The sequence below is a fragment of the Daucus carota genome, chromosome 2, assembly GCF_001625215.2.
Source record: "Daucus carota subsp. sativus chromosome 2, DH1 v3.0, whole genome shotgun sequence".
Classification (NCBI taxonomy): Eukaryota; Viridiplantae; Streptophyta; class Magnoliopsida; order Apiales; family Apiaceae; genus Daucus; species Daucus carota.
The window spans coordinates 55,962,588-55,980,726 of NC_030382.2; the positions used below are offsets into that span (position 1 = coordinate 55,962,588).

The 18,139-nt window shown below is 33.3% G+C and overlaps 3 protein-coding genes across 4 annotated transcripts; 1 reads left to right on the forward strand and 2 right to left on the reverse strand.

The window, feature by feature from the left end:
- Positions 1 to 145: 145 nt before the first annotated feature.
- LOC108207832 (transcription factor MYB53) lies at positions 146 to 1,559 on the reverse strand. Its single transcript, XM_017378263.2, has 2 exons — positions 1,248 to 1,559; positions 146 to 1,078 (listed from the first exon to the last, which is right to left on the reverse strand). Exons 1-2 carry the CDS (start codon positions 1,511 to 1,513, stop codon positions 343 to 345), a joined length of 1,002 nt encoding a protein of 333 aa, XP_017233752.1. The 5' UTR covers positions 1,514 to 1,559; the 3' UTR covers positions 146 to 342.
- Positions 1,560 to 5,764: 4,205 nt separating this feature from the next.
- On the reverse strand, positions 5,765 to 7,589 carry LOC108208534 (transcription factor MYB41). Its single transcript, XM_017379066.2, has 2 exons — positions 7,098 to 7,589; positions 5,765 to 6,694 (listed from the first exon to the last, which is right to left on the reverse strand). Exons 1-2 carry the CDS (start codon positions 7,361 to 7,363, stop codon positions 5,947 to 5,949), a joined length of 1,014 nt encoding a protein of 337 aa, XP_017234555.1. The 5' UTR covers positions 7,364 to 7,589; the 3' UTR covers positions 5,765 to 5,946.
- Positions 7,590 to 13,947: 6,358 nt separating this feature from the next.
- Positions 13,948 to 17,609, forward strand: LOC108205777 (probable LRR receptor-like serine/threonine-protein kinase At3g47570). 2 transcript variants are annotated; one of them, XM_017375846.2, is made up of 3 exons: positions 13,948 to 14,440; positions 14,627 to 16,775; positions 16,949 to 17,609. In XM_017375846.2, exons 1-3 carry the CDS (start codon positions 14,096 to 14,098, stop codon positions 17,302 to 17,304), a joined length of 2,850 nt encoding a protein of 949 aa, XP_017231335.1. In that variant the 5' UTR covers positions 13,948 to 14,095; the 3' UTR covers positions 17,305 to 17,609. The 2 variants fall into 2 exon arrangements, with proteins under 2 accessions (XP_017231335.1, XP_017231334.1); XM_017375845.2 differs by having other exon boundaries at positions 13,948 to 16,775.
- Positions 17,610 to 18,139: the final 530 nt, after the last annotated feature.

Genomic DNA, 18,139 nt, shown 5'->3' on the forward strand with positions numbered 1-18,139 from the left:
TAAATATTTTTATTCAGAAAAAAAATTGTAAAAATATTAATTTTTACTATTCGGTCAAAACACTTAAAATTACACGCGATTTATATAATGGACCAAATGGAACAGTGAACTGATCATAAGAAGACACAACAGCTAGCTCAGTACTCGTCTGTATCCAGAGAACTCCCAGCTTGTGCATACATTGAACTGTGATATTTCATGCAAGAAATATTCTCTGATTCCTTGGTAATAATAAAAACAGATAAACATATTAATTGAATCAATAAATGAGATACACTGGGCACAAGTTCCTGTCCAACGGAAACTAATTAATGAAAATACATCCACAGCATCAACCAAACCCTAGAGATCTTTAATCAAATCTTTCCAGAAGTCATTACCCCCATCTTCATCATTCAGTAGTTCTTCCCAAGTCCTAACCATATTTGAGGCAGCTGGTGTTTCAGCAGGAAAACAAGTTCGATTCATTTGCTCGACACCGACAGACTCTGACACTGAGGAAGGAAGCATGCTTTCCTTCTGAGAATTGTTTCTAATATCTGTGTCGTTATAAAAAAGTTCTGGCCTCAATCCGCCTTCCATGTTGAACGCGGACAAGTTGTTAAAGGCATGATCTTCACCTGGCCGCCTTTGAGGATGGACATGCGTGTTTGGAGAGGTAAAGGTATAGTGGTTATAAGCAGCATTTGTTCCACTAATAAGGCCACTGCCAGGAGATAAAATTGAGGATTGTAAGAGACTATTTTCTTGAATGGAATTCGGAAGTGGATTAGGACTATTTATGATCTGCCATAAGTTTTGCAAGAGTTGGATATTGGGTGCAGGTTGAGGAAGGAATGATCTCAGGCTAGCGAGTGCACTTTCCAGAGGATTCGCGATCACCAAGTTGGATAAGTTTGAGGTGGACAGCAACTGTGAGTAATTAGCAAGAAAACTATTGAGATGGTTAATAATTAGAGGTTCGTGTGTTTTTGGATCAATGCCACTGTTGACAAGCTTCCTTCTGACATGGGTATTCCAGAAGTTCTTGATCTCATTGTCAGTTCTTCCTGGAAGATGAGCAGCAATTTGGGACCACCTGAAATTATGAACATAGAAATATAAGAGCCTAGAAAATTAAAAACAAATTTATTAATCCGAATAAAATGATAACTAAGTGAAATCTCTTTTCCTGCAGCTTGTCTTCCCAGTGTTAACAATCTTGCACACAGACATGCATAATTAAGACATGATGATGATGAGCTTACTTGTTTCCAATCGCAGAATGTAGGTTGATGATCATCCGCTCTTCTTCATCTGAGAACTTACCTCTCTTAATATCAGGCCTTAGATAATTAGTCCACCTTAGCCTGCAGCTCTTACCGCACCTGTTCAAACCAGCTAGCTTGGGAAGTGCACTCCAGCTTCCATGCCCTCCATTTTCGTGAATATAGTCCATCAATATTTTATCCTCTTCTGGAGTCCATGGCCCTTTCTTTACACATTCGTTGCTGGGACTTGGAGATCTGCCCATTTAACAGGGATCACAATGTTTTACACCCAAGAATCAGTTTGGAGCTACAATTGCTCTCTGCGATAATCAGTAAACAACGGCTTCCTATTTATAAGACTTGGGGGTAAGTCCATCTACATGGGAAGCTGCCGAAGGTCAATACAGATTATACAAATGACTAATGTTGGGTGATTATGATCATTCTCTTAAATTAATAATTAAGATGATTAAGGATGAAAAAGAACCTTTTATGATGAATTATTTGTGACTTAAAAACTAATATTTAGGTCTGCCTTGTTTGCTACTGGTATATAAATATTAATACGTTTTCTCATCTATTATTAATTATTAATGTAGCCATTTTCTTGCAATCTTTTCTCTTAGAGCACAAAAATACTAAAATAAATAATTATATCATCACTAGCAGATGATGTATCGGTCAACATTCATGTAAAATTTTTAGCATTGATGTTTTATAACAGAAAAATAAAAATAACTGTTACGAGATGATTGTATCAATCATTGTAGGGTTCATATTAATATTGTCTTTTTCTTATTCGAATCATATCAGCGAATTGAACCTGGACTAATGTTGTAGTTTCTCTTTTATTGCTTGTAACTTTATTCCAATTTTTCTCTAAATAAAGGAGCAGCTTCAACTGCTCCTGCTTCGGATATGGTTTACCTCCCTCTCAATCTATATGACATATATATAAATAGTCAGATTCACCATTTTCACACGGTTCCATCTCTACAATTTCTAGCTTCACATCAAAGTTTAACATCTGTACAAATTTATGGAACATTTGCACTGCATTGAACTTGCAGAATCCAGCTCTTCGGCCGATTTATGGCGACTAATTTTACTCCCAGTCTACCCTTTTCAAGTCTATGAGAAAAATATACCAGCTGATATATATCAGTGATATGTTTGATACTTCATATATCTATCGTTCCCGGATCATGTAATGTACCATGCAGGAGATAATTTTAATCATGGAGGTGCAGAGTAACAGATAAAATGATGTTGTATATGATGAAACTTTTTGACTAATGAATAACCAACCATTAACAAACCTCAACAAGATATAGTTTAAATAGTGACTGCAAAATTTAAGTCAAAGGAACACCGAACAAGCTTAATAATGTTGCTTCACATCCATGCATGCATGCATGCATGTCCCAGTCATAATCAATACGCAGTCCAACACCATTATCGTCAATGGGGCTGTTTGGGGCCTTTGGGCAACCTTAAAAGAAGTGACTTCTTGCTTAAACTAGAGAAGTGAAGCAAAAGTGAGAAGTAAATAAGTTAATAAAGTATTTGGAAAAGAAGCCGAAACTGTGAGAGAGAAGTTAGGATTCTCAGCTTTTTAAAAGTGCTTCTGCTTCTTTACACAAACGGATAAAAAAAAGCAGAAGCCAGAAGATATCTGCGATTTTCCTAAGCTCTGCATAAAATAACCATAACGTATGCAATGAGCTTTGCACATTCGTACGTGCCACTAATTATATATTTATTTTAAGCAGCGGTAAAATATATATGATCATAATCTAATGAAACCCTTATCTGATTATATAATCTAGAATCCAATTCTTGGCGATAGCAACACTTAGCAGCTAGGAGCAGGTACATTGATGCAACATTCAAAATAAATACACGCACTGGCTTCACAGATACTTCCCTTGCAGCCGACACAAAGTAACGAAACTAGTGTCTGCATCCGTGTGCATATAACACTGGTACGTGCATGTTGGTGTATGTGAATTGAATATACTAGTAGCTAGTAATAAGTTACAATTCGTTTTGACCTTAAAAATGTTGCCATCAAGGTTGCCTATACCAACAAACAATAGCCATCACTCCGCTATGATCGTCAAAACAGGTGATCAAAGAAAGGCGAGAGATCTTAATTATTTTAACTTTCGCTCTTGGATTGCGATGCTCATATGTATTTACGATGTTCATAGGATCAACCGATCGGTGTATATATACTTTCTATAATGGACTTATAAAAGTAATTCACTATCTCATTTGTAAGCATCTCCAATTTTTAGTGAAATTTCACTAATATAATCACTATGGTAAATATCTGACAAATTTAGTAAATTTTACATAATATTTTATTTTAGCAAACAAGACTATTAATAATAGAATATCAATTTATACTGTCGAATGTATTTTTCATCCTTCAAATTAATTTACATGTCAACCGAAACTTAGATTGTTTTCAATTATCATATTCTTAAAATTTTATAAAAATAATCTGTAGAATATCAATCAAAACTGAGACAACTTACGAGAGAGAAGTCAAAATTACATAAATAATTTGGAATATAATAAATATATTAACAGCTTAAATTTGATATTGACCTAAAAATATTGCTGCTTATCTAACCAGCAGACAACAGATATCGTTTGGCTCTTATTGTCAAACATAAGATAAAAAAAAAAGGGTGAGATCTTACTTCCACTCTTTTTCTCTTAGATTCTCCCTCTCACATGATATTACGATATTCATGCATATGTAATTTACACACGCAATTAACCCATCCTAGGTTTACTTTTTCAATCAAGCTATGGCATGACTAACAGTGACAAAATAGTAATATAATATATTACTATAATTATTTGAGTTTGCTTAAGTTGAAAACTTTGCGTTTACTAAAGTTTGTCAATTTTATTATGATAATCTAGCATTTGAAAAACCATCTTCTCTCTGATTGGAGTTTTACTTGATAGTTGATGGTCGCCGTCTCTTGTCCACCAAAATTTTGGACTCTAGTTTCTGGCTTCTCCGATGTTTCAACCTCCATCTAGAAGTTATTATAATTTTGGATTTTCGGTATTTGTAAGCTTGCTGAACGTACATGGCCACCTGATTAACTGAAACCAAACTTTTTTTTTATCAAGCTGAAACCAAAGATAATTTACTGGCGCGCGTTTGGGTCTGCTCGATGCCTCGATCGGGTACTACCCCGAAGATTTCAGGAATGTATTAATTTCTAAATAATTTGAGGTATATATTAATATTAATGAAAATGGGAATTAAGTAGTTCAATTCAAATACTGTTGATGTCGTTCGTGATGTTTCATGAGTTTTCTAATAAATGCATTTTTCGATATACTTTCTTGCCTCGCAATTAATTAGTTTAATTTGATTTTTCTAAAAAAATTTTGTGACAAATTAGCCTTATATGTCAGAGACCCGGAAAAACATAGAATAAACCCATCATTTGAGATATCCATTTATGCTCATCAAATTCTACAATTTAGTTCAATATTATTAATTTTATAGCATATAAATTAATATATTTTTAAAGAAACTTTTCATTATATATTTGATTAATGAAAGATTCCTTTTATTTAGTTTAGAATATATAAAAAGTATAAAAATCTTATTCTAATTACAAGACTTATCTTCTAATTTGAATTTCACAAAACTTCCTTTTGATTTGTCTAAAACATAAAAATAATAGAGAACAAAATCTACTTGTAAATATCAAAATATGTATTATATTATATATAAATATAATTTTTTATATAATCTTAAACGAATTTTAAAATCTAACAATTTGTGTTATTATACCAAACAATCAAATTATTTTTCATATATTTATTATTATATAATTAAATTTAAAATATAATGTATCACCCGGCCTCTATCCCTGCATCCGGCGTATCCGAACTTCTTGTGATATGATACTATGGTATATTTATGAAACTGACATCGCTTGAAACTGTCACCCGATCGAGAAACTTGCGAGTAAATATATCTAGACTCCGTCCGAGTTGCAGCTTGATTAATTTACCCAACAAAAATCTGAACTTTACTCATCATCGAAGTTATAGTGGTTTTTTTTTACTTTCATCGTTAACCGTTTCACACGCTGATTAAATATTTTGACACAAACATATAATACTGTATCCGAAAAACATTATATTGGAATTTACTATAGGCGGAGCTTTTATTTATAAAGTGGATCCTGGACCACTGAAAATAGATTAATTAAGATGTGTATGTATGGAGTGCGCTATTGTCCTTATCAAATAGTCGAATTGTTTTAAAAAAATTTGTTTAATAACTTTAGTTCTTATCTCTCCTCATCTGCAATTTCACTGCCGACTACAACAAAACGGGTAAATTTGATTGTGATGATTTTTTGAACTTAATTTTTGTCATAAATAGACCGATTCGACAGTGCATGTAGCATATACTCTTCAATTTGTTAACTCATAGTACAAAATTAAGACGATCAGCTGAGCTCTTTTCTGTTCTTCCAGAAACTCCTCACATATGCATATATTGAATTTGTGTTATTTTATACATCTCACATCTGCATGTGGTAATTTTAATTTGGTAAACATATTAATGAAATTGATGAAATTAGATTCACTAGGCACATAACATCCTTTCAATGGTAATGAATATGTAAAATTACGTTCATAAACCCTAGAGATCTTTTATCAGATCTTCCCAGAAGTCATTACCCCAATCTTCGTCATCCAGTCGCTCTTCCCAATTTCCAAACATATTTGAGGCAGCTGCTGTTTCAGTCGAGAAACGAGCTTCATTCATTTGAGTGACACCAGAAGACCCGGTATCAGTTGCTGAAACTAGTGAAGGAAGCATGTTTTCCTTCTGAGAACTGTTTCTAATTGCGTCTTTATGAGAAAATTCTTGCCTTAATCCGCCTATTATGTGGAACTCGGATGAGTTGTTGTTGGCAAAATCTTCACCTAACCTTTGAGGATGGACATTCGTGTTTGCGTAGGTAAATGAATTTTGGTTATCAGTAACACTGCTTCCAATATTTTTAAGGCCACTGCATTTGGATAGCAAAGAGGATTGTAAGAGACTATTTTTTTGAATGGCATTTGGGAGTGGATTGGTACAATTTACGATCTGCCATAAGTTTTGCAAGAGTTGGATATTGGGTGCAGGTTGAGGAAGGAATGATCTCAGGCCAGCGAGTGCACTTTCCAGAGGATTTGCGATCACTAAGTTGGATAAGTTTGAGGGGGACGATAGCAACTGTGAGTAATTAGCTAGAAAACTATTGAGATGGTTAATTATCAGAGGTTCATGTGTTTTGGGATCAATGCCACTGTTGACAAGCTTCTTTCTGACATGGGTATTCCAGAAGTTCTTGATCTCGTTGTCAGTCCTTCCTGGAAGATGAGCAGCAATTTGGGACCACCTGAAATTGTGTAAAAAATAAGTATATAAGCAGCAATCATGCACCCATGATCAAAGATATATAGCACATTAACAATAAAACAAAAGCTAAGTTTCACTATCGAAGATAACATACTATAGTTTCCAAAACTGATTCATGCATCCATCTGGGGAATATATTGTTCATCATGAGGAAAGGTTTTTATTCCTCTTTATATATATATATATAAACGAAGTTTACAGCACTCTCTCTGGACAAACACTCAACCACTACATTAAACTAAATTTATTGAATAGATTAAAATGTTAAGAGAAAATCTACCTCTTTCAACTTAGTTAATATCCTAATGGTATATGATCACATACACACAGACATGTACACTATTGCATATTTGTGGACTTATGACAAATGATCCTGAACTTACTTGTTTCCAATTGCCGAATGTAGGTTGATGATCATCCGCTCTTCTTCATCTGAGAACTTACCTCTCTTAATATCAGGCCTCAGATAATTAGTCCACCTCAGCCTGCAGCTCTTACCGCACCTGTTCAAACCAGCTAGCTTGGGAAGTGCTCTCCAGCTTCCGTGCCCTCCATTTTCGCGAATATAGTCCATCAATATTTTATCCTCTTCTGGAGTCCATGGCCCTTTCTTTACACATTCGTCGCTGGGACTAGGAGATCTGCCCATTTAGCAGGAATATATAATAATATTTCGCCCCAACAAATCAGACTGGAGCTATATATGAGCTCTTAGTGATAATCCTTGAACAACACCTTCCTATTTATAAGATCAGCTGGGCATATCTCCATCTAGATGGGAAGGTCAGAATATATTATATTAATAATGACTATAATTGTTGAATGCTATCATTTTCATCCTGTTTCAGAAACTCATTTCTGATTCTGCTTGAAAATTTTAATTAGATTTGCCTTGTTCCAGTTTGCTGCTTTATTTAAAAATTGAACTAACTCTTATTCCATCATCATAATGATCATCAATAATGTCTTTTTCTTATTCGAAATAATCCTAGACCAATGTTTTAGTTTCTCTGTTGTTTCTTGTAACTTTATTCTGATTTTTCTTTCTAAAATAAAGGAGCAGCTTCAACTGCCCCAGCCTTGGATATGGTTTACCACCCTCTCAAATCTCTTGGATATATATAAATAGTCAAATTCACCATTTTCACACGGTTCTACACTTCCACCTCTATAATTTTCAACTTCGCATCAAAGTTAAACATCTGTACAAAGACACAAAAATTTGTACCGAACTTGCAGCACCTAGATCTGCAGCAGATTTCTAGTCCTAATTTTTTTCCCTTTCTGTCTACTTTTCCCGAGCGGGATATGCTGAATATGTTTAACGTGTTCTCTAAAAATTACAGGGGGAAATCATGTAATGCAGGAGCAGAATATTGTTATCATCGTGTAGACTCTAGTGTAACGAATCAAATTGTTTGTTGTATATGATAAAACTTTTTGACTAATGCTTAACCAACCATTAACAAACCTCAACCAGAAATAGTTTAAATAGCGACTCCAAATTTTAAGTCAATAGGAACACCAAACAAGCTTAATAATGTTGCTTCTGAAGACAACCATGCATGTCTCAGTCATCAATTCATCAGCTACGTAGCCCTTAACCATGATCGTCAATGTTTGTAGATGTTTTGTGTTCTTCCTAAGCTCTACATAAAATAATCGATCCTAAAACATAGCGTATGCAATGAGCATTGCACATTTGTATCGGTAATTAGTGTTATTTTACGCGGCAAATTATGATCTAAAACCTAATTAGGCCAATATGTTATTAAGAAATCTAGTTATGTTTTTTGGTGACAGTAATAGTTAGTAGTTCAGAGTAGGTACTGCAATATTCGAAGTATATACGCATTCAAGATATATACTTCCCCCTGCAGCCGACACGAAGTAGCGCAAGTGTTTGTTTGTGTACGTGGATTGAGTATAGGATTACAAATTTGAATGTATAGTAGAATTAATAAGTTAAAATTGACTTTAACCTTGTATGCAATGTTGCCCTCGAGGTTGCTTATACCAGCAAACATCAGACATCACTCCGCTGTTATTGTCAAGACAGAATAAAATGAAAGGTGAGATTTTACTTCAAGTTTTACCCTTCCGTGTTAGTGTTAAAAATAGTTTAGGACAAGTATAATAATGTCTTATTTAAGACATGTTGAATCCGCTAGTGTTTCAAGACACGATTAAGGAGCACTCACTTATTATATCTTTTATTTTGTTTTAGAAAATTGTTTTAGGATATTATTGAACTCGTTAATTATACAGGTTGGAAACATGGGAGAAGCCAAGGTGATTGTCCAAACTGTTTAGGCGACTAGCGACGGCGACGTCCAACTATCAAATCAAGCTCCAATCTGAGAAACTTGATTGTACGTTTGAGATGCTAGTTGATCAGATAAATTAAAATACATAGTAATAGCTAGCATACCTTTTCAAATAAAACAAATTTGAATTATATTATATCATGTTTAATATATAGCTTGTTAATCAGTATTCTACCGTGATTTGGTTTCTAAAAGTGAGACGTAGATGGGTTGATTTACTTTAAAATTACGCGATAATGAGTTGATACGAGTTGAAAACATGGGAGAAGCCAGAGATAATAGTCCAAAAACAATTTAGTTGACAAGCGACCGCGACGATCAACTATCAAATTAAGCTCCAATATGAGAAACTTGATTGTTTGAGATCAGATGCTGGTTAATCAGATAAATTACAAACTTCAGTAACAGCAAACATTTCATATAAAACAAATTTAAATTATATTATATCATGTTTAATTGCTTGCTAATCAGTATTAACCTCTCGATAAAATAATTGAGACAGGGTCGAACCCGGCAGCACCTAGGACAATAGAGGATAAACTAGTTATCCCTCGAAAAAATATGATCTTAATCTCATTAAACCAGTATCTTATCACGAAAACTAGGATCATGTTTTCTGGTGACAGTATTAGTTACCAGTATATGCAATATTCGAAATATATAATTATATACACATACTGGCATTCGAAGATACTCACCACATCTGTGTGCATAACTGCATATAGTGGTACGTGCATGCAGCATGTTGGTTTGTGTATGTGGATCTAATGGAGTAATAATAAGTTAAAATTGATTTGACCTTAGAAATGTGGCACTTATTGTCAAATAAGATAAAATGAAGGTGAGATTTTACTTCAACTTATTATAATATAAATGCCCATATGTCCTTACTCTCACACATTTAAGTTCGTTAAGCAAGATCATATATAATCCACGACTATCACTATGTTAAAGTATAGGGTCGTAAATTCTGTATGTTAAATTAGGCATTTGAATTTTGAAGTACGAGATAATTTGAAAAGAGAAGCCAACGACAATAGTCCAAACCGTGTAGTTGACAAGCAACAGCGGCGATCAACTATCCAATCAAGCTGCAATCGGACATAGGCGATTGTTTGAGATACTAGTTAATCAGATTAATCATAAAAGTTACTTCAGTAAAAGGAAGGTTTCAAATTAAACAATTATTTAATTTGTCAGAAAATAAAAACAAATTTTAATTGTATTATATGTCTCTTTTTATATTTGTTCGACTTGATTGTTTCTTTATTAAATTAGTTCTTTTTATTTCAAAAAAGTATGTTAGGAGAGAATATTTTGATTTTGCTTTTGTGATTATTCATGTGATATTAGTATTGGCCCCGCGAGACCCCGCGAGGATATTCATTATTCTGATAACTTTGCAACAAGTTGCGACTTATTATGCAAACAAATATAATTTTTAAAAGATTTTTTTAAAATTGTATTTCTAGTTTCATATCTGGTTGCTAGTAGTTGCAGATATGGTAGCATATGTAAACACCATATTTATGCAAATATTTTTTGGAACATATTATTTTTCCAATTTATTTTAAAAAATGAAGTATTTTTGCAAAAATTCTTTTACACTTGATTATTTATGAAAAAAGCCCAAAATTATATAGTTTTAATTATTTTTAAACTAAAAAATATATATATACCAATATTGTCATTTATAAAATTTTAAAAATAATAATTTCAACTTCAAAATAAACGATTTAGCTGAAGTGTCATTTATATAAAAACTGTATAAATTTTCATACGATTTTTTGTATTAGTTGCTTATAAATATATGAAATATTTTCTATAATCATATTTGTATCTGTCTTTTAAAATATATTTTTCCTTCTTTTTCTCGGCTCCTATAAAATATAGGAGGAGTCTATAAATATCTGTGTGGAAAATTCAAACTATTAGTACGATTCAAGAAATTGACATGAACTCATGAAGTAACAAAATTTTTGGGACCATTTGGAGTATTGTCTTCCACAGACTGCAATATTTTCTATGGCCCAACCTGACTGGACTCTTGACTTGGGGGTCTGAAGCATAAACTACTCGATATGGTACGTATTTCTTACTTCCCAGTCCCCCAGCCGAGCGGATGAAAAATTCTGGATTTTTTAATATTTGTTTATATTAAAAGAAAATGAAACTATAACTATCATTGTAAAATAAAATAACTTTCTTAATAACATTTAATGATTGTTTAATTAAAAAATATATCATATCTATCAACATAAATTAATATTTATATTAAATGCAAAGATCGAAAATTTTCGTTTTAGTTATGATCTAATCAGAACCTGATAACACTAGTTCCTGAACCCATCATAATTTACGTAATTTTTCATTAAATATTTCTTATTTTGCATATTGTATTTCGAAATAGCCATGATTAGATTGAATGGGACAGAGATTAGATCGTGGGATGTGGAAGAATTATGTCCATATATTGACATACAGTTTTATAAAGCACACTTAGAATTATTATATCTTATTTTTTTCCCATTTAATTTAAATAATAAATGAACAAATAATAATATGTTATGTTTTTGAAAAAATTAAAAATAACAACTTTAACCATATAAATAAATCGGCCAACATTCAAGAGAGGGACTCCTTATATGGAGTTACATAGTGCGCCACTATAAATCATCAATTTTATTATAAATTCTGTTATAAAATACATATAAAACGTGATTCTAATATAGAATACTATAAAATATATCTATTTTAATTAATTTAAAACTTAAAATTTGATGAAAAAAGTATATTTTCGAAACTGATTCTACAACAGAATAATTCTGGATGATTATTATTCTGTTATAGAATCATGTTGAGATATTGTATAATTTTAGATGATCTTTGGAATAAAAAAAATTGTATATCTTCGTTTTCGGTTTAATAATCAAAATTTGCAATTATATTTCATAAAAAATATAACAAAATATATATTATGTGTATATTTATAATGGTGTGCTACGTAACTCTATATAAGAGGGTATGCTATAGAGTGCTACCCTAAATAAATCAATCAGAAATATGTCATCCATTGTACTATGTAAGAAAAAAGAAATAATCCCTTCCACCGATTGCTTACTTTATCTGTGTGGAAAATCGAACTACGATGTAAGAAATTGACGCGTAGTAATGACTTTTCAAGGCCATTTAATTCGATGGAGTATCGTCTTTGTCAAACGGTCCAATCTTTCTATCGGCCCAACCTGAGTGGACTCTTGACTTGGGGCTCTCATTCAAAACCAACCAAGTTGAAGTCTTGAACCTGTGTTGACGTTTTAAAAAGAGAAGGACCGCCCTTACCAGGCGACCCAAGCTGTGGAAAAAAAAAATATAGGTCACCTCGTAATGGCGACCCATACCGCTTTGTGTTTTCATAGGGTTGGCAATTTCGGATTTCGTGTTTGGTTGACGATCGAGGCTTAAAAATTTTACCCAACTCGAACCCGACACGTAATATCTGCGGGTAACCCGACCCTAATCCGAAATATAATATTTATTAATAAATATATTTTTTAAATATTAAATAAATATTATTTTAATTAAAATAATTAATTTATATTAAATTAAATATATTTTTTTTAATTTAAGTCATAAATATCACAAAAATAATATAAATATATGCATTTTATATAAATATATATAATATTTATATTATATATTAATTTTCGGGTAATTTCGAGTAACCCGAATTCAACCCGAAAATGACCCTTTTTTCGGGTTGATTTTGAGTCAACCCGAATTCGACCCGAACCCGAAAAACTCCAACCCGAATTTATATTTTACAGGTCGAATTCGTGTCGGGTTGTTGGATCGGGAACAATATTGCCACCATTTGCGGGTTGAGCATTGCTCAAATGGTTCATATAATTCAAACGCAAATTATTATATTAACTTTTTTTGGTAATATTATATATAATATTATTATAATATAATAATATATTTTGATGATATAATATATAATATATTATTTTGATATTATAATATAAAAATATATAATATAATAAAATAATAATATATATTGATAATATATTAGTTTGATAATATAATATAATATAATAATGTATTTTGATAATATAATATATAATATATAATTTTTATAATATAATATATAATATATTATATTATACAATATGATTTTGATACTATAATATATAATATATTATTTTGATAATACAATATAATAATATATGATATAGTAATATAATAAAATAATAATATATAATGGTAATATATTATATAATATATTAGTTTGATAATATAATAATATATTATATAATAATATAATATACAATACAATACAATACAATACAACATAATATAATAGTACAGTATAATATAATATAATATATATATATATATATATATATTATAATATATATTTTGATAATAAAATATATAATATATTATTTTGTTAAAATCCGTTCCTCAATATAAGGGGCTTTATCCTGTAAGAATAAATTGAAATTTGTTAATGATATGTCAATAAGAGAAGACCCTAAAAGCAGATATTACTGGAAAACTTGATAAAGAAGACATATGGTGCATAAAACAAATCAAATTTAAGAAATTAGAACTGCAATGGGTGGCCAATTGGCCATGGAAGGGGCGACCTGTGTTAATACAAACTCCCCAGGGTCGTTCAAGTTTCTGATCAGTTTTGAAAAGTCGAAAAAAATTGATTATTTTTGAAACAAATAAGTTCAAACTGATTAAAAATGCAAGAGAGTCCTTGACTTGAGTTCTCAAATTATCAAATATCATACCATATGTACTCAATATTTTCGTTCAGAATAAGATTTGAGGAGGTAGTATGTAAGTAGTCCTACCTAATACCTATCCTTAAAGTAGCTTGAAGGAAATTTACCTACTGAATTTTCATAATAAAAACCCCTTTATAAACTCATTCCATTCCACAACATATTGAAGCCGGAGGAACAATATAAACACGTCAAAACTAGAAACCACTGGCATTACTCAGTACTCCGTAGTCATACTACAGAACGCGCACAACTATGATTTTCCTATTTATCGCATTAGTGTCCCTCCTAACGACATGTATAGAACCTCGAAACAGCTGTATGGCAACATCCTTGAGTAACCTCACAGACCAAGAAGCTTTGTTTTCAATTAAGGATTACATAAAAGGAGATCCAAACGGTGTGCTGAGCTCATGGAACCATTCCAACCATTTTTGCCAGTGGCAAGGCGTTACATGCAGCCGGAAACGTCAGAGAGTAATAATGCTGAACCTCCCATCTCAGCAACTAGACGGCACTTTGTCTCCTTATATCGGAAATCTCTCCTTTCTCAAAGGAGTCTATCTTCAAGAAAACAAATTTCGGGGCTCAATACCAGAGGTAATTGGTAAACTTTTTCGACTACAATATCTGAACTTGGAGAGCAATTTCTTTCAAGGCGGGTTTCCATTGAATTTAAGTTACTGTTCAGATCTTATAAAGTTCAGTTTAAGTGATAACAGTCTTGAAGGAAATTTACCTACTGAATTTAGATCTTGGCCTAAACTTATTGTGTTTGAAGCACAGAGGAATCATTTCACCGGATCAATCCCGCCTGCAATCGGGAATATATCATCTCTCATGCTCTTTGATATATCAGTAAACAATTTGACTGGGATCATACCTTTTGAAGTTGCTCACCTTTCGAAATTAGTGGAGCTTCATTTAGCAGGAAACAATTTATTCGGCGCAGTTCCACTGTCAGTCTACAACATATCATCTCTCTCTACCATTGTCCTAACTCAAAATGACTTGGAAGGATTTCTTCCTGCAGATTTAGGCTTCACCCTTCCTAATCTGGAAGATTTCCTCGCTGGAGAGAACAAATTTTCAGGGCCTATTCCCCCATCCATGAGTAATGCTTCAAACCTTGTCAATTTTGATATAGCAGTTAACAATATTACTGGTCCTTTGCCAATAAATTTCGGAAGCTTGTCAAATCTCGAAGTGCTAAACATGGGGGAGAATCAACTTGGACATAATCAATCGCCCGATGGCTTGAGCTTCCTTGGTTCTTTGGTCAACAGTACCCGGCTAGAAGTATTGGGTCTACCAGAAAATGGTCTTAGCGGGGAGCTCCCAAACTCCATTTCCAATCTATCAACAACACTAGAGAGTCTGCGCTTGAACGGAAATTACATTTATGGAAGCATACCCCAAGAAATTGGCAAACTCTGGAATCTGACAGAACTTATATTGGCCGAAAACATGTTGACAGGAACTATTCCTGAATCAATATGTAAGTTAACCAAGTTAGCGAGCCTGCTTTCAAGTGAAAACAACATTTCAGGAACGATTCCAGCTTGCTTGAGCAACATTACCGAATTGCTTACCGTCAGTTTGTCCAATAACAAGCTCCACGGAAGTATACCTACCACGTTATTTAATATCTCTTCTATAGAAGGGTTATACCTCTTTAACAACCACCTCAGCGGCCTAATACCGGAACATATCACCGGACTTTCTTCAAACTGTCATGTGCTTTACTTGGATCAAAACTTACTGACAGGGCCGCTACCATCCAACATTGGAAGCTTAATCCATCTTGTTGAACTAGGTTTTTCAGACAACAAAATGACCGGAGAAATACCCACGAGCCTGGGTGACTGTCTAATGTTGGAGGAGCTAGATATGGAAAGAAACCTCTTCCAAGGTAGAATTCCATCTTCTTTTAAAGCTTTAAGAAGTCTTAAATTGCTAGATCTTTCGGACAATAATATGTCTGGTAATATTCCGCATTTTCTTGGGGAATTTCGTTCACTTCGATTTCTCAATCTGTCACACAACAAATTTGGAGGTGAAGTGCCCAAAAATGGCGTGTTCTCAAATGTTAGTGCTTTTTCTGTTGCCGGAAATTTTCAGCTTTGTGGAGGCATACAAGCACTGCAGTTGCATACTTGTCCACCAAACACCTCAAAGATGAATAAAAAGAAATTTTCAGTGAGATTAATACTCATCATAGTTCTTCTCCCTCTTGCTGCTTTGTTAGCATGTTCTACCATTATTATCAAGTTATCAGGAAAGTCAAAGCAGAATAATGTCGGAACCTTAGTTTTGAAGGAGGACGATTACCCTAGGGTTTCATACCAAGAACTTCTACTAGCGACTACTGAATTTTCCCCCAACAATTTGCTCGGTGAGGGAAGATATGGTTCAGTGTACAAAGGAATTCTTGAATCATTGAACCAGATTGCCGCAGTGAAAGTACTAAAGATTGAAGTACACGGAGCCAACAAGAGTTTCCTGGCAGAATGTGAAATGTTGAAGAACATTCGCCACCGAAATCTCATTAAGATCATCACAGTTTGCTCCAGCACTGATTTTAAGGGTAACGACTTCAAGGCATTAGTTTTTGAGTTCATGACACACGGGAGTCTAGACAAGTGGTTACATCCAAGTGCAACTGACCAAGAGAATGAGAAAAACTTGACTCTGTGTCAAAGACTCAATATTGCCATTGATGTTGCATTGGCGCTGGATTATCTGCATCATCAGTGTCATACAAAAATTATTCATTGCGACATAAAACCAAGTAATATTCTTCTTGACGAGGAATTTGTTGCTCATGTTGGTGATTTTGGTTTGGCCAGACTTTTTTTATCTAACTCAGGTGACACAAATGGCGCACAGAGTAGTTCAACTGGTATTCGAGGAACTGTGGGATATGTCCCCCCAGGTAACCTGGACTCTTGTTTCATTCTTTAATTTTCTTGTACGTATCAGTATGAAAGATTAAGAAACTAGATTACAGACGTTCTACAAGGCAAATTACTAATGGATGATTTAAGCTAAGATAATTTTTATATACAGAATATGAACATATGCCAAAATAACCATTTTGTTATACAGAGTATGGAATGGGTGGCACGATATCTGCAGAAGGAGACGTGTACAGCTACGGAATTCTTTTACTAGAAATTTTCTCAGGGAAACGACCTACAACTAGTGGCATAGACTGTGCTACTAATCTTCATGATTTTGTGAGAAATGCTCTTCCCAACAAAGTGATGGATGTTGTTGATCCCCGGATCATTCTACAGAAAGAGGACTGTGACTCCTTGGAAGTTTGCTTTGCTTCAATATTTGAAGTCGGGATTCTATGTTCAGTTGAAACACCAAAAAGCCGCATTGACATTGGTGTTGCTATTAAGAAGCTACACATAGCAAGAGACTGGCTTCTACGGAGCAGCAGTAAGTGTGAGTGAGAGTTGATTACTAAGAATAAGCAGATCCATCACACAAATTTTACTGTGCTACAAGGGAGAATCTACTGCATGTAACTTTGTATGTCATCTCTTTCAATTTCTTTGTATTTTAAAGGTTCGATCTCTTGCAAGTTAATCAAAACATGGCTTGATATATGTACCACTAAGTTGCCTTGGCATCTCGAGGTCAATTTATGTATTCATATGTGGATTCATTTATATTCCTAATGTTTCGAATAAGTTTTCAAGCTAAAGAAGACTTCAAGAGAAGTAATTTATTTGTGACAAATTTTGCAAATTTTTTTACACTAATTGACCATATATGGCTGTTGTATAAAGCATGTTATGATAGTTCAGCTGTACGTTTTCATATGATGGAAGTTGTTGATTACATGAAGAGTTCTCAATACATTATGTTGAGTGTCTACAATAGTAACAACTGAGAAAAGTTCTGGTACTAATAGAAGATGGCATTTGATCCTAAATCATGAGGTTTATTTATTGGAGCATAAATGAATTGCATTTAACAGGATAGATAGGCTTGCTTTATCTACTTGCTGAACAGAAGAGGATTATCTATAAGATTCATGGTTACTTCATAGAGGTTTCCAATTCAGTATTTCACTGCAGGAAGCTCTGAGCTGATTTTGAGAAGCAGGGTTAAAAGTTCTGACTGAAAAGATCTCGAGAAGTTTTCCAATTGAGCATGAGATGTTTCCAGTGTCATGTACAAACTCATTGCATAAATGCCCAACACATGAACAAGAAATGTGCGTCCACAAGTCTTGCTTCTGGCTATAAGGTCGTCTCCTTCTGCCCGTCTTTAGCTTGATGC